Source organism: Eutrigla gurnardus, assembly GCF_963514095.1.
Source record: "Eutrigla gurnardus genome assembly, chromosome: 8".
In the NCBI taxonomy this organism is placed as follows: domain Eukaryota; kingdom Metazoa; phylum Chordata; class Actinopteri; order Perciformes; family Triglidae; genus Eutrigla; species Eutrigla gurnardus.
The window spans coordinates 12,137,706-12,152,432 of NC_139922.1; the positions used below are offsets into that span (position 1 = coordinate 12,137,706).

Sequence of the window (14,727 nt, forward strand, 5' to 3'; positions counted from 1 at the left end):
GATCTAAAAGCTAAAGAGTTCTGAAAGTTAAATAACCCACAGCAGCTGTAGCTAGCGTCAGTGCAGCAGCTGCAGTGCTAACATTAGCATGCCTGCAGCGGCATCTAAACAATCTAATTTAACTCCTATTAGACAGCAAAAATGTCAGTTAAGCATCGTGAACTTCATCAACATGTTTGTGTGATTAAGTGTCGCATTCGATACGTTGTTGGCGATAACTGGGCTATTTACTGTGATAACTGTCTTGGTTGGCTTAGCATTTTTAATAGCATTAGCCAACACTCAGCCACTGGCTGCACCTGAAACTCACCAACATGATATTAAGTCTCCACAACAACACTGTGAGATGTATTAGCATGTTGAAAATTTAGTATGAAACCATTATTCGTGACTTGCAGACCATTTAGTGGGAAATCTCACAGTACAACGAGTACAGTGACAAGTACAGTGGTGCTAACGTGCTAACACAGTGGTGCTAATGCGACCATAACAGGAAAAAATGACGTGTGCTTCGTCTGCGTAATTAACAACATTGTTGCCCTGGTAACTGATTGACAGGCTGCAGGGATGGTTTGAGTCGAGAGAGAGAGAGAGAGAGAGAGATGGCTTTTACTCAATGCAGTGTTTAACAAAATAATCGAAAAAACAAAACAATAATGAGGTTGAGAAGTGTAGGCCTACATTATTTTTTTAACCAAAGAAATCATATGTTTTGTGTTTACAGACGGAGTAAATACCAGGGAAAAAAGGGTTTACTTATTGACGGAGTGAGAAACCAATAGGTAAAATAGTTAAAGATGGCCTACAGCTGTGTGAGAGCACAAGTACTTTTGGATGCCTCTTAAGTTACAGATGTCATAAGTGCAAGGGCAAGGGCAATGAGGACAGGGAGACGGGTAGATAGATGTGTTAGTGGACACTGCTAAAGGGGTTGAGAATCTGTGCATGCTGGGAGGTGTTAATCTATGTGTGTGCGTTTGTGCATGTGATGTATGTGAGTGTGTAAGCATTCCTGTTCTTGAGCAGAATGTGAAATCAAGTGTTCATCTGCAGTGAGATGCTCAGTTGATCCTCAGCCAGAATAACCTCCAGCTGCCTGATGCCTGCACTATGTTTTCTTTTCTTTTTTTTTAAATGTCACTAAGCGTGTCTGTTATCTAAATATGGGGGATCGGAGAGCGTGTCACACAAGGGGATGTCCATCACCAGATTGTGAGAGAGCACAAAGTAAAGTTGGATTTGATTGGCTGTCTCTTGTCAGAGGAGGGGGCCTCTTGCCCAATCCTGATAATTTTCAGTAAAAGTGTAGTGGGATGAGAGGGTACTTATGACGGAGAGCGAAGCCCCCTGAACAGTGCAGTTGGGAGACTTTCCCCAGACGTCTGTCATTTTTTCTGGTGTCTGTTGTTCAGCACAGCCGGCCGCCATGGTAAGAAACCGAAAACTGAGAAGAAGGGGAAGGGGAAAAAAAGAGGGATTGATCCATCTTTGAGGATTTGCTTTTGTTTTCAACTGGTGAGGATAAAAGACAGATGGCAGAAGATGGAGATTATTTTCTGAAGCAAAAATTCACCCAGCAAGTCATCATCTGCAACATAGCTGGGTTATCAGATGGATTTATTTACAAGTGGTGTTCAACTTGGAGTTCCTGGTATTTTATTTTTGGCCAAATGCGTTGGCTGTTTTACGCTTGAACAAAAAAATGTATTTTTCTATCGGAAACTTCCCTTGACAAGTTCAACTTCTGTTACTCTTCTTCGCAGTTTGTTTACAGACTAATGTGATTTTGCTTGATATTAGATTTGGTTTACTAAAGATAGAAAGCTCGCAGCTGAGTAAAGTGAGAAGCGCTGCCTTCTCTGAGTGTCCTAATTTAGGGCGTTCACCTTGAGAAAGTCCTTCACTAATCCTCTCCCACGTCTCACCTTAAAAATAGCTTCATAGTGAACTAATGAGTGGGTTTGTGTGACCTTTGTTAAATTGCGATATTGATGACGTTCTTACGAGCAAACAGGGAGAGAGGGGGGATTTACTTTCCTTCTGAACGACCATGGAGCTGGGGTCTGTATAACATTTAATGAGGAATACCACTCAATTTACACCTGCAACATATGCTCCCACAACAGTTTTAACGACGTCTTCCAAAAAGTTATTTTATTATTTTTGCATTTTCCTATGAAATGTCCAGCAACACGAACAATCAAGTCCATGCAGTGTAGAAACTGTTAATGCAACCGTTCTACTAGTTAGGTTTAAGAAAAGATCATATTTTGGGTTAAAGGAACTACGGAAGAGGTGTTTCTTCTGTAATGGAAGTTATGTGACAATAAAATCAATGTTTGTGGTTTCACCCAGGACACAAACAGCAGTCTCCTGGGTGAAAGTCTGGTGTTTTTAGACCTGCCCATTCACACCGACCTCCATACCTAGTGACAGTTTGTCACTCTTTATTTGACATCACCCGTCCTGGCTCAATATCCATGGATTATATGTAAATTAATTACGTGGGTTCTAAGATTTATCGTATTTAAAGGAAGTCTGTTCAGAATGAGCTGAGTGCTCGGCCTGTGGTGTTGCGGCTCATACATTGGCGTTAGCATTAGGTGTTGCCATTAGGCAAGGTACGCAACTGCCTGGGGCCCCCAACAGCTATGTATTTATAATGATGTTTAGATACTAAATCATGTTATTATTCTAACTCATTATATCCTGAATCATTTCAAAAGAGCCCCAATGCACATAACAAATAGGCAACTCAACGGTAAACTACTTACTGTGTAGCTCTATTTCAGAGTAAAACACTGTACAAATACATTTACATGACAGAGAAATGGTACTGGTGACGTTGCAGATTCAGGTTAAAATATGATGCATTATTATTTGATAAATTATCCAGCATCATTTTAGAATTGAAAGTGTCTATTTGAACAGACATTTAGTAAATTTAAGTACAATGTGCTGACATTGTCTGTTTAACTCTTCACTTGACGTAAACATTAATGCAGGACTTTTACTCTGCTATATTGTGGTATTGGGGTTTTATTTAAATTGATACTATTGAATAAGCTATAAATGGAATTCAGTCAGTCACAGTCAGTTTTGCAATGCTTTGATCGTCTCTAGTCAACATTTTGAACAATGGAAACAATGGAAACAATGGAAACAATGCTTGGTACAGGCACTGGTGGCGGTACCTCTAACCCTTCTATTTTGAGATGATGTTTGCATTATGTACAAGTTTACAAACAAGAAGCTAGCAGCTCAATGTAAAGGTGTGGTATCATCAGGCCTAATATCTAGATATAAGAACAAGTTGGAATGATGATGGTAAGAATGACTGAACAACAACCAGTAGTTGGATCAGACAGATCCTCAACATTCTGCGTCTTCCTGATCAAACAAATGTCCTAAATGTGGGAATAACGTGTTACCCATCGAGTGGTGTTCCACTTGTGCAGACAAGTGCAGACAGCTGGCAGAGGATTAAACATGACTTTTTACCTGACACACGGCTATTTTCAGTCCTTGGCTGTCACTTTGTCAACGATATGTCCGTCTCTGGCTGTAGGATTCTCTTTTGGTTTTCTCTGGCTCAAAGGCTTAAAAACAGGACTTAACTATAAGGAGGTGGAGGGACCAGAGTGTTCCACCAAGGATCACATGAACATTTTCCATTTTGTATCTCATTTAAACAATGTTTTTGTGACTTTAATTTATATCCATCAGTATGAAAATTAGAGTACCAACCGGCTGATACAGCCTAGAATGTTGGCTTGAGTATCGGCAAGTACACAAGTCTTCATGTCAACGTCGACATGTCATTCGTCAGCTCATTTATGCTCCACAGGAACAATAACATAAGTTTCACTTAGAACCTCATCATTGCATCCTACCCTATCGGTACTTCGCATTTGCAAACTAGCAGGTGGAGAGTAATGAAGTACAAATATTAAGTGTTACTGCACTTAAGTAGAATTTCCAGGTTTAATCCCTTTTTACATTATAAAATAAATATCTGTTCGTCTACTCCGTACATGTTCAAAACAGTCATGTTACATTAGTTTGAATGCAATTGAAGGGAATAATTGATTTATCTTTTTCTATTAATATGACACGAGATCAGTCAGGCTTGCACAAAAATAAAAAAATAAAATAAAAAGGCCAGTAGAAATGTCCTTCATATGGATACTTTTTTACTTTGAGTACATTTTTGTCCTTCAAAGTTATGCTTTTTACTTTTTAATTTGAGTATATTTTTGTCCTTCAAAGTTATGCTTTTTAATTTTACAGTACAGAGCCTTTACCTTTTCACTTTTACTTGAGTAAAGTAGTCTTTTGAACACAAGTATGTACTTCTATAGAACGTCTGTACTTTTGACGCCTCTGCAAACTAGTTCAACACCATTGTGGTCAAACACTCTTGTGGACCTGATTATTCCTTGATAACTGTGAAAAACATATCTGTGTTGAAATCCGCAGGAGAAGAGCTAGTTAACGTTAGCTTTTAGCAGCCGGTGAGTAGCACAGTCCATATTGCCTAAATAACAGGAGCTAACAGCAAACGTTAACAGAGGTTGCATCGTATCATGATATGTTCAAATATAATCTTGTTACCTTCAGTTTTGATGAGAAACTTGAATGAATACAGTTGTTTGAAGGAGATGTTATTCGCAGCAATATAAAATAGGTATCAGAGATGGAATAATGACCTCTTTTTAATACACTTACATTGAATCGGTGGTATCGCCAATCACTTATGAAGAGGAAAACATCTCATCATTAATGAGAATCAATTTGTAAAAACAAGGAACCTTTTTGATAGACTTCAATTAAATATCACTTATAGCAGCTGACGTGACTCCAGTGTGTGCCAGTTCACCTGTAGGAGATGTTGTAAAAGAAAGTTTGGATGGAAAGAAAACTTCAGCAGCAGAATCCAAATGTGTGTGATTACGTGAGTGGTTGAGAGCTGATAAAAATAGCTTTGCCCTATTATCATAAATCTGTTCTCCACTTTTGATAATGATGTCATTATGCAGGTGCATGTGAATAAGTTGGACCTTGACTAATCTACCTCCTTTCATTCTTCTACCATTTTTCCTTCTCTCCTGAAAGCCCACTGACGCCCAAAGCGATGCCCGGTCCTTCCTGACTGAGGAGATGATTGCAGGTCGGTCACTTAGTATTTCCATTCATAGGTTACATGACAATATCGTCATCTGCTTAATATGGCTTTTGTTTGATTATTCCCTTTGACAAAGTAGAGTATCAGTGACTTTTTCATGGTACAAGACAGGCAATTAGGGAGGAAAAGAAATCATTCAACTGTCACTTACGCACCAATTCCAAATAATCCAGCCAAGTAACAACTATCCATTCGTTGTTAAGAGAGGCTTTTGACAATCTCACAGGGTGTGCAACGGAAGTAACCCTGGCCAGTAATAAACCATTGAAAAGTGCATTGCTCACTGTAAATAAATACAATGTATTCCAATGATCCAGCAAATCACAATTCAGGATGTTCTCTTAAATTCAATTGAATATTGAATTGTGAATAAACTGTTTTATTAAAAAAAACCGATGGGGGTGAGAATCCTTCCGCTTTTCACACTCACCTAGATTTTTAATGGTTTACCTGCTGTTAATTTCCATATGTATTTATTATCAATACAAGATCAAAAATATGTTTCTCCTTGATTTTGTTTGGCCAATTTAGAGATGTGTGAATTTGAACTACTTCCTTCTTGCGTCCAGAGTTCAAAGCCGCCTTTGACATGTTTGACACTGACGGTGGCGGTGACATCAGCACCAAGGAGTTGGGTCAGGTGATGAGGATGCTGGGCCAGAACCCGTCAAGGGAGGAGTTGGACGCCATCATTGAGGAGGTTGATGAGGATGGTGAGATGTACAAAAAAAGGACAATATCTTGAATCTGAATACACAGACATTTAAGGATGATTGAAAGCAATTCCAAACAATTCAAGCTTGATTTTTCGCTGTTTGTGTTCGAGGGGTTGGGTAATTTTTCCGTTCTAGAAGAGGTAGAATTACTAGTTTCAACACTCTGTGGCATCGATTCAATACAACAAGGCAGCCATAAGAAAAGGCTGTGTATTGTTTGACTCTTGCACATTAAAGAGGTCCTTGATGATTAAGATCTGACTTAAGAGATAACCCAGGAGCAGATTAGATCCTACCTGCCTGTTAAATGCCCTCGTCTTTCAACTTGCATGTCCACAGTTTATCACGGTGATTTTCTGTCAAATATATTAAGTCTCAAGCCCTTCTCACCACTAACTCCAGAGATACAGAAGACTTTACTTAGCAGTTTCCTCAAGCTGATTGGGATTCAATATAATGTGTAAACTGACGTTTATGTATATATTTGGGGATTAGTAATAAATAGATAATGACAAGAGAAGTATACAATACAGGGAAGTGGTAAATATCATAAATTGATGATAAAGAGAATTGTTTAAACAAAGAAACACGGGTGGAGATGGTTTGACTTTCATGTGCAGCTTCCTTCCTGTCACATCACCTTTGGCTGACTTGCTCAACCACCGTCTCCTCAGGCAGCGGTACCATCGACTTTGAGGAGTTCTTGGTCATGATGGTGCAACAGTTAAAGGAGGACCAGGCTGGAAAGAGTGAAGAAGAGCTCTCAGAGTGCTTCCGTATTTTTGACAAGTATGACAAGTGCAACTCAACACACAATGACAAATGCATACACCACATGTAACTGAATATTTTCACCTATAGGCCTTTGCTTTGGCTAGATTGAAAAACATTCACATTATCATATTTTTGAATGAGGCAACATTTTATGGCCAGCTGAACCATTACAATTCTAAACAATAATTAAAAAAAAATGCATCAATGTTGTGCAGTAGCTATTGTACGACGGCGTATTAGGGCCACTGTAAGGGGGGGAAAAAACGTAGCCGAGAAAGGTGGGCAATAGCTTAGCCAAACCACCCGCTCAATAAACACAAATAAGATGACAATTTGGCCCATATAAAATTAACCAACAATAACGATCAACAGCCATCACCCTAAGGACCTTAGTAAAGCGTTGTCGCACATTGGGATGGATTAATTAGAAAGATAAAAACGACATTTATGGGATGTTAGCTAGCATAAATGCCGGTTGTTAGCATCGTTTAAAACTAGCAAATTTGCCACTTTAAAACTAGCAAATTTGCTAGTTTTAAAGTCGTAAATTTGCCACTTTAAAACTAGTTTGGTGCTGAGCATGTAAAGTACAGTTTTAGAGCGTTTTCATTTAAAATAGTTGTCTGCTGAAGACAACGTCACAGGAGCTTCAGGCCGGACAACTAAACAATGAGCTGCAGTTTGGTGTAAAGCTCCTTAAAGTTGAAGGGAGCTGCAGGTTCATTCTCTGTAGATTCATTACTACGGCCAACCCCCTTTCACATTTTAAAATTGTTTTCACGTTATTTTATAAATTTTTATCAATTGCATATAAAAGAAGTATCAGTTAATCCAAAATGTCCCACTTAGTATATTGGTCACAGTTCTTTAGCAACCAAATTTCAAGGATCCTTAGCAAATATAATATATATGATGATATAAAATATATATTATGAATATACGATTTATATAATATCTAATAAATAATCCAAGGATTGATCAAAATTGACCTGCACTTTAAAAAATAAAAGCAGACCTTTTAATGAATTTGTCCAACGTTAGATTGCTTGATGTAAGCGTGAGATTAAATATTGTTTTTATCCATAGGAACGGAGATGGTTTCATCGACCGCGAGGAGTTTGGAGACATCCTCCATCTCACCGGAGAGCCAGTGGTAGAGGAGGATATTGATGAGATGTTTGGAGAAGGAGACACAAACAAAGATGGAAAGATTGATTTTGATGGTAAGACTAAATTATATATGGAGCGAGAAGAGTTTCTTCCCTCCTGCGGACTACATAGTGTCTTCTCATTTTTAGTGCTTTAGCTTGATTATAGACAAAAATAGTTTTATATGAGGGAGGTAGCATCAGCTGTTTATTGAGTAGAAACATACAATAAAATGCACTGCATGAACTGGGCTCTGGTCAGTGGTGGCGCCAGGGAGGAGCTAGGTGGTGCTGCAGCTCCCCCTATAATAGCCATAGCACCTGCCCAGCACCCCCAAGAAATGTCTGTAATTTTTTTATATTTATATTTTCATGTTTGAAAAGTCTTTTTATATTATACGTAACAAATATGCTTATAGTCGCGGAACGAGTATAGTTAATGCGGGCGTGTACGCGTGTGTAGCTATATATACCAAGGGTGGTCCGATGCGACCGCCATAATGAAATGCCCTGAAATTCAAAGCACCTTCTCTTAAGTGTTGAGCATCCCCATAGCACCTGCAACAGAAAATCTCGGGAGCCGCCACTGGCTCTGGTGTATTAAAGTTTGACATTTAGGTGATACATTTATTTGCTGTCTTTTTGAGAGTTAGAGGTCAATATGGATCTCAAATATTTCCCTCTTTTTTCTAATATTTATGTTAATCTAACATAGATCATAATACTGTATATACCATAGACTGTATATAAGAAATGGACGTAGTCATTGTGACGTTCCCTATTGGTTTGTGGTTTGATGCCTTGATTACGGCAATTCTTGGAATTTTTGCAACCAGTGACCAGAAGTGACCATATTTGGAGTGAGGAGGTGCTACAGGTGGATCGAACAAACACAAGCAATAGAGCGGCACCATGAGCAGCAACCTTACTGGATCTGGAGCCATCCAGCTTCTGGTGTGAAGTTGTCTAAAGCATCCCCAGCTTGTTGGTCTATTTGACTCTAAATTGACCATAATTTACCAAATGAACATCATGTTGTATTGAAGAAGACTTGAAACTAGGAATTGAGACCATTAACCCATGTTTACAATGTTTATTGAGATAATAAATCAAATGAGAAGTTCGGTCATTTTCTCACAGACTTCTTTTTGCAACCAGAGGAATCGCCCCCTGATGGCCAGCAGAGAGAATACAAGTTTAAGGCACTTCAGTATTGGGCACAGGCTAATTCTGAAGTGCATAGGTCCTTTCCACACACTTTGCACCGTTTTCAGGTTTATCAGTTTCGTAATGTGAGCATGTGATGGAACGGTGGTTGGTTGATAGTTGTTTGACTGTTGCTCTTTTTTTCTCCTCAGAGTTTTTGAAGATGATGGAGAATGTCCAGTAACGAGGCCAGCTCTACATTCCACCCTTCCTCAGAGAGAATACAAGGCATGCTATCTGATGGAGCAAACTCTAAATGCTATAAAGGCCTGTGTAATTATGAATATGATGTTGTTTCTGAGACTTCAGAATGGATACAAGTAAAAGAAAAACTTCCCCTTCTCATATGAACCCCAGGGGCTCGTTGAGGAACCCTATAAATATCCATTCAAACCTTTTAAGACGAAGGAACGCCTCCTTGAGCCAGCCACCCAGCTGTCCCCGTTGCAGCTGCTGTTTCTCAAGAAATGCTACACCACTAGCTTAAACCCCCACCCTCCTCCTCCTCCTCCTCCTCCTCCTCCTCCAAATTTAAATATCTCCTCAACCTTCTTCTGTGCTTTATAAATAAATCCACTTTCTCCTTGTTCATCTTTGCTAATTATTCTGCCATGCATGCCTGACACATCTTGTCCATTTCATTTTTTTTTTATATTTCAGTGCCTGTCTGGCCATAGCGCGTGCACACACACACACACACACACACACACACACATGCACAACCACACGTAAAGTGATCATGTACACTGACACACAATATGCACTTTACTCCTCCAACATTCTATCTTTACACACATTCACATTTTTGGTCAACTACATATGGTCTCTTCTCCCAAGTCCAATTCCAACTTCGATTGCATAGATGGTGCCGTATCTCCCTGTCTCGTTCAACACTAGAGAAGTCACATCTGAGGTTTCCACTTATCTGGTCTAAATTGATCTGCTTGTTTTCTGCCCAAGCCTGTCATAACTCTCTGTCATTGATCTTCACGGCGTTCCAGCACAGCAACCAATGCCCCCGGTGGTTCATCCCCAGCGTGAGAGGTGAAGCAGAGGCAGCGTCAGAGGCTTGAGATGGTCACAGAATCGATGAGTTAAGCGTTGCTTTGGACATTGCAGGTCTCTCTCCGGGTCCGGGTATATAGCCTGCAGCCCCCCACTTCCACGTCTCAAACGCGACATCCCTCCCCTTTCTTCGCGGCTGCTCCCGTCCTCAGCATCCTATCCTCCTCTTGCGTCGCTCACCTCGGGCCCTCCCTTAAGGAACCGCCCACCATATAAGGAGCATCAGGTTGTGTTTATCGGGCAATGTGGGAGCAGGATGAGTGGCTGCTTGCTGTCCTCTGTCAGCCTAAAAGCTGCCTGCTATTCACGGCTAAAGGGAGAAGGGTGGAGGCAGAGAGGGGGAGGGGGTGGTGAGGGGGTATGTGGGGTCCACAGCATTTTTCTCCAGGTTTTAAGTTTCACGCCCAGATTGAAACGCCATAATCACAAAACCCGTAACCTGCTTTAAAATCTCCTCTGCCCCTGTCTTATATTTACAAGGCCTAAATAGAAATAAAAAGTGTACACTGACCAGCTACAAGATATATACTTTTAGACTTATTTCTTTTTACATTTCCGTTACCTTTTAGTTGAATTTTAGGAGATCACCACTGAAAGCTGCTTCAGGGCCATACAGGGGGAAACCTCATGCATTGACTGGATTTTGAAGTTTTTTGTTTGGTTTCCTTTACAGTGTGTCACAGTTCTTCCTCACATCCTGATCACCACTTTTAACAAACCGGGAGACCAACACAGAGAAATATTCTTTACATTTTTGCACTCTCATTTAAACTGCATCTCCATTCTTTTCCATAGATTTTCTTTCCACCTTGGCCTGGATCACAAAGAAAACCCTGCAGGTTTCCCACTTTTACATTCTCAACCCTGCAACTGAAAGATACAAGAGATTTTCCTCTCCAAAGTGTGATTGGTTTGCCGTGGCCCCAGAACCCTAAAAGTTCAAGATACTAAATCTGGAGGCCTGTGAGAGGCAGGGGGCGGGACCTGGCTGTCCAGTTTAAAGTGTGTCTGAATCTTCTCTTGACGTCTAGTCTCTCTGTTGAGGTGCACACGGATTGACCACTCCTTTGGGCTTTTTGTTTTCCTTGGAATATCTAGGGGGGGAAAGCTAATCCACAAACATGGTAAGACAATCACTTGTACAAATTACATTATTTATTAAGCCATAATAATGAAAGCACATGGATTTATTGATTGAGTAATAAAGGCACGTGAAATTCTAAAAATCGGAGTTGTTGAGAAGCATGTTTCCATCGGTTGGTAAGGTCTAGTTCATCTGTTTTTGGCTTCCCTTCAATTCATTTTTTCTCTGCTAATTTTTTTGTCTAAACATTTTCAATATTTGTTTGTTTATTTTTGATAGAATTCACAATAAATGCAACAAAAAAGAAAAGAAACAAGATTGATATTCTAGCCAGTGATCTAGTGCTCCTGGTAGAAAGTTAAGATGGGGAGGTGGATGCATGTCAGCTGGGATGGTGCGGATTCTGCTTCGGTGACAAATTCCTGAGGATTAGATGTCTGCAGGCCATATACAGCGAGCTTAATGTGTTGAGCCTGAAATAGCCCTACTCCTTTTCACCAAGCTCAAGAATCCTTCTAAGTGGCAGCCTTATATCCTGCAACACATTAGGAGTGAAAGTCTTATTATCCCAAACTAATCTGAACATAAGCACACCACATTTCTAGAATATTCCAGCTAAATCCCTGTCGTCTGTATAATGGTACTTTTTACTCTCCCTTGTCAGCAGTATAGCTGGAACTTTGATGATATTTTAAACACTTACAATATTATCCATGATATTCCTTTTATAATATGAATTATGTATAAACTGCTACTGTCCGGATCAGTGTGACAATGTGGGCTTGGGACTATTTGCTCAATATATATGGTTTTAATGGGAAAGCAATGATACCTGTAGTGACTGTGACCTCTGTTTCCTTCCAGACTGACGCACAACAAGAGGCCCGCTCATACCTGAGCGAGGAAATGCTGGCTGGTGAGTTCAGGCTTCAGTAAGGCGTTACTTTGCCCAAGAACCAGTAATGTAACGGATTACTAATCAAATTATAGAAGGCCTGGAGGACTTTATCAGTCTACAGAGGAATATTTATGCATATGAATAATTGCTGGTAAAACGTTGAGGAACATCCAAGTAGGCCAAGAAGTCTTGCCTCATGATGACACGGTGGAGGGACATATCGGTTACATATCGGATTAAATTTAACCGGGCCAATAATAATGTGTGATGCAGCCAGTAGTGCCATGAATAAAAGTACTTTGTAATAATGTATGTATACAATGCTATCCATTAACATAATAATTTTTGACAGATTAATATATGTATAGAACATATTTTTTATACATTTGCATTTATACATCACAAAACAACAATGGGAATATTTATATTGTATTCGTGTTAATGTGTGTTTTGGGACACATCTAAATTTTTGGAAGAAAAAACGATTTGGATCAAATAATTTCGGGGACCCACTGCAGTAACTCTGCGGGCCCACTAGGGGTCGCCTATCACCTGTTGAAGATCTCTGAAGTAGGCGACGCAGAGAAATCAGTTGTTCCCTTCCTAATGAACCATTCTTTGCTTTCCCCAGAGTTCAAGGCCGCCTTCGACATGTTTGACACCGACGGTGGCGGTGACATCAGCACCAAGGAGTTGGGTCAGGTGATGAGGATGCTGGGCCAGAACCCGACAAGAGAGGAGTTGGATGAGATCATCGAGGAGGTCGATGAGGATGGTGAGCGACGGATAATGCAGAGTATCTCTGACATCAACACAACAGGCGACATTGTGCGCAATGAGTGTTTGTTTTACGCACAAGCAATACACGACCCCGACCCTATAGGTCCACATCGTCTCAAATAAACCATTGTTTGGAACCAAAACCCATGTGTGGTTAGGCGTTGGTTTGGCGACGTTTAAGCGCATTTGTACACATTTGTCTTCATGCTTTTCAATTATACAAATAATTATATGATATTGATCAGGGATCATTTTACTTCACATTTGGGCCTTTCGTCGGACTGAGCGTTGTTGATCAGTTGCATGGCTTCTCCATTCACCTCAGGTAGCGGCACCATCGACTTCGAGGAGTTCTTGGTCATGATGGTGAGGCTGCTAAAGGAGGACCAGGCCGGCAAGAGCGAGGAAGAGTTGGCAGAGTGCTTCCGCGTGTTCGACAAGTACGTACAGCGTGGTCCACTGAGTGAGCTGCCCCCGGGTTTCTGAGGGTTTGTCATCACAATCTGACACCGTCTGTGTTGTTGCGCAGGAACGGCGACGGCTACATCGACAGAGAGGAGTTCTCCCTCATCATCCGCAGCACCGGCGAGCCCATCTCAGAGGATGAGATTGATGAGCTGATGAAGGATGGAGACAAGAACTCCGACGGCATGCTGGACTTTGACGGTACGTAGATGATGATGATGTGATTGAAGTGTTATTGTGTTACATTTCCAGTTATTAATTATCCCAATAAAGGACGTAGGAAGTGTTGGTGGCAAGAATGTACAGTAACTAAAGATTTCATTTTCAAAGCCTATTTAAAATGTTTTAGTCTAGAATAGTCCTACATTTATGTACTCTGTGGTCTATAGTATGGCGTGGGGGTGCTTTTCTGACTTAAACGTTGACTGCTTTGTTGTGTTGGAGTATTTTTGACATCCTCTTCATCTTTCGACCTCCCGTCTCAACACCACTCCATATCTCTTCTCTCGTCCAGAATTCCTCAAGATGATGGAGAATGTGCAGTAAAACCAGAAGGACTCATGGACATTCCTCCTCATCCTCCTCCTCCTCCCTGTGAAACTCCATTCTGAACACATCAGACTCCTCATTGACCCACTCAAACACACCCCCTCTCCTCTCTCCTATCCACCTGGTTTACTGCTTCTCTCTCCATCCTTAGACATCCTCAACAGACAGCTAGGGCACCCGGCAGGGGGTCGCTGTGGGGGGGCTACACCCTCGGCCCATAGATGCTGCGCTGACACTGTACCCCGTGACAGGGCGGCAAGGCTGCAATGTGGGGGAAATTCACTGCACGCAGCTTTTTGTGTTGTGTGTGCACGTGTCATCAGCGAGCCCCCCACCCCCTCCTGTTGGTAAACACCTGATCTAGATGTAGATCTGGATAGAACGGCAGCCTGTTACCTGCTGCTTAGACCAATTAAGTCAACCACGCCACTGTACAAAAGAGTAACTTGCTTGAAGAGAATACATTAATTAACACGTGCTCACTTGTAGTTGGTCTGTCATATTTATGGTCTGTGTAAAAAAATAGTTTTGAGGAATATCAATAAAATCTCTTTGTTTCTTCTTTTTGTCCATTTTGTTTGTAACAAGTACCGATTCGGGTAATTGCCATCACGTGGTGCAAATAGTCTGCAGGAGAGGACTCAACAATTACTGTGGATAAGCAATGTCACCATGTGGTTAAATAAAGGTTAAAGATTCTGGGCACAAGTTTGATGTCAAAAATTACTTCAAATGTCATAATTTGGCATGCAACCATGATAAACAATTATTTCCTAGAAAATATTAATTAGGTCTAGAAAATAGTCACATATTTATATCTGATGTCCGTGTCTTGTCATAGAAGATGAGCGAAACCA

At 40.7% G+C, this 14,727-nt stretch overlaps 2 protein-coding genes across 2 annotated transcripts; both read left to right on the plus strand.

Annotated features, from left to right (window-relative positions):
• Positions 1–1,282: 1,282 nt before the first annotated feature.
• On the plus strand, positions 1,283–9,618 carry tnnc2.1 (troponin C2, fast skeletal type, tandem duplicate 1). The gene is made up of 6 exons (XM_084015809.1): positions 1,283–1,429; positions 5,116–5,170; positions 5,755–5,898; positions 6,576–6,690; positions 7,762–7,898; positions 9,182–9,618. The coding sequence occupies exons 1-6, from the start codon at positions 1,427–1,429 to the stop codon at positions 9,211–9,213; spliced, it is 486 nt and encodes a 161-aa protein (XP_083871935.1). The 5' UTR covers positions 1,283–1,426; the 3' UTR covers positions 9,214–9,618.
• Positions 9,619–11,075: 1,457 nt separating this feature from the next.
• Positions 11,076–14,431, plus strand: tnnc2.2 (troponin C2, fast skeletal type, tandem duplicate 2). Its single transcript, XM_084015810.1, has 6 exons — positions 11,076–11,218; positions 12,043–12,094; positions 12,708–12,851; positions 13,182–13,296; positions 13,386–13,522; positions 13,836–14,431. Exons 1-6 carry the CDS (start codon positions 11,216–11,218, stop codon positions 13,865–13,867), a joined length of 483 nt encoding a protein of 160 aa, XP_083871936.1. The 5' UTR covers positions 11,076–11,215; the 3' UTR covers positions 13,868–14,431.
• The last annotated feature ends 296 nt before the right edge of the window (positions 14,432–14,727 follow it).

Excerpts from the sequence above, each read along its gene's own strand:
- tnnc2.1 (XM_084015809.1), top strand. Across the intron at positions 5,171-5,754 it reads GACTGAGGAGATGATTGCAG|AGTTCAAAGCCGCCTTTGAC; the intron begins GTCGGTCACTTA and ends TCTTGCGTCCAG. Across the intron at positions 6,691-7,761 it reads TGCTTCCGTATTTTTGACAA|GAACGGAGATGGTTTCATCG; the intron begins GTATGACAAGTG and ends TTTTATCCATAG.
- tnnc2.2 (XM_084015810.1), top strand. Across the intron at positions 12,095-12,707 it reads GAGCGAGGAAATGCTGGCTG|AGTTCAAGGCCGCCTTCGAC; the intron begins GTGAGTTCAGGC and ends TGCTTTCCCCAG. Across the intron at positions 12,852-13,181 it reads CGAGGAGGTCGATGAGGATG|GTAGCGGCACCATCGACTTC; the intron begins GTGAGCGACGGA and ends CATTCACCTCAG.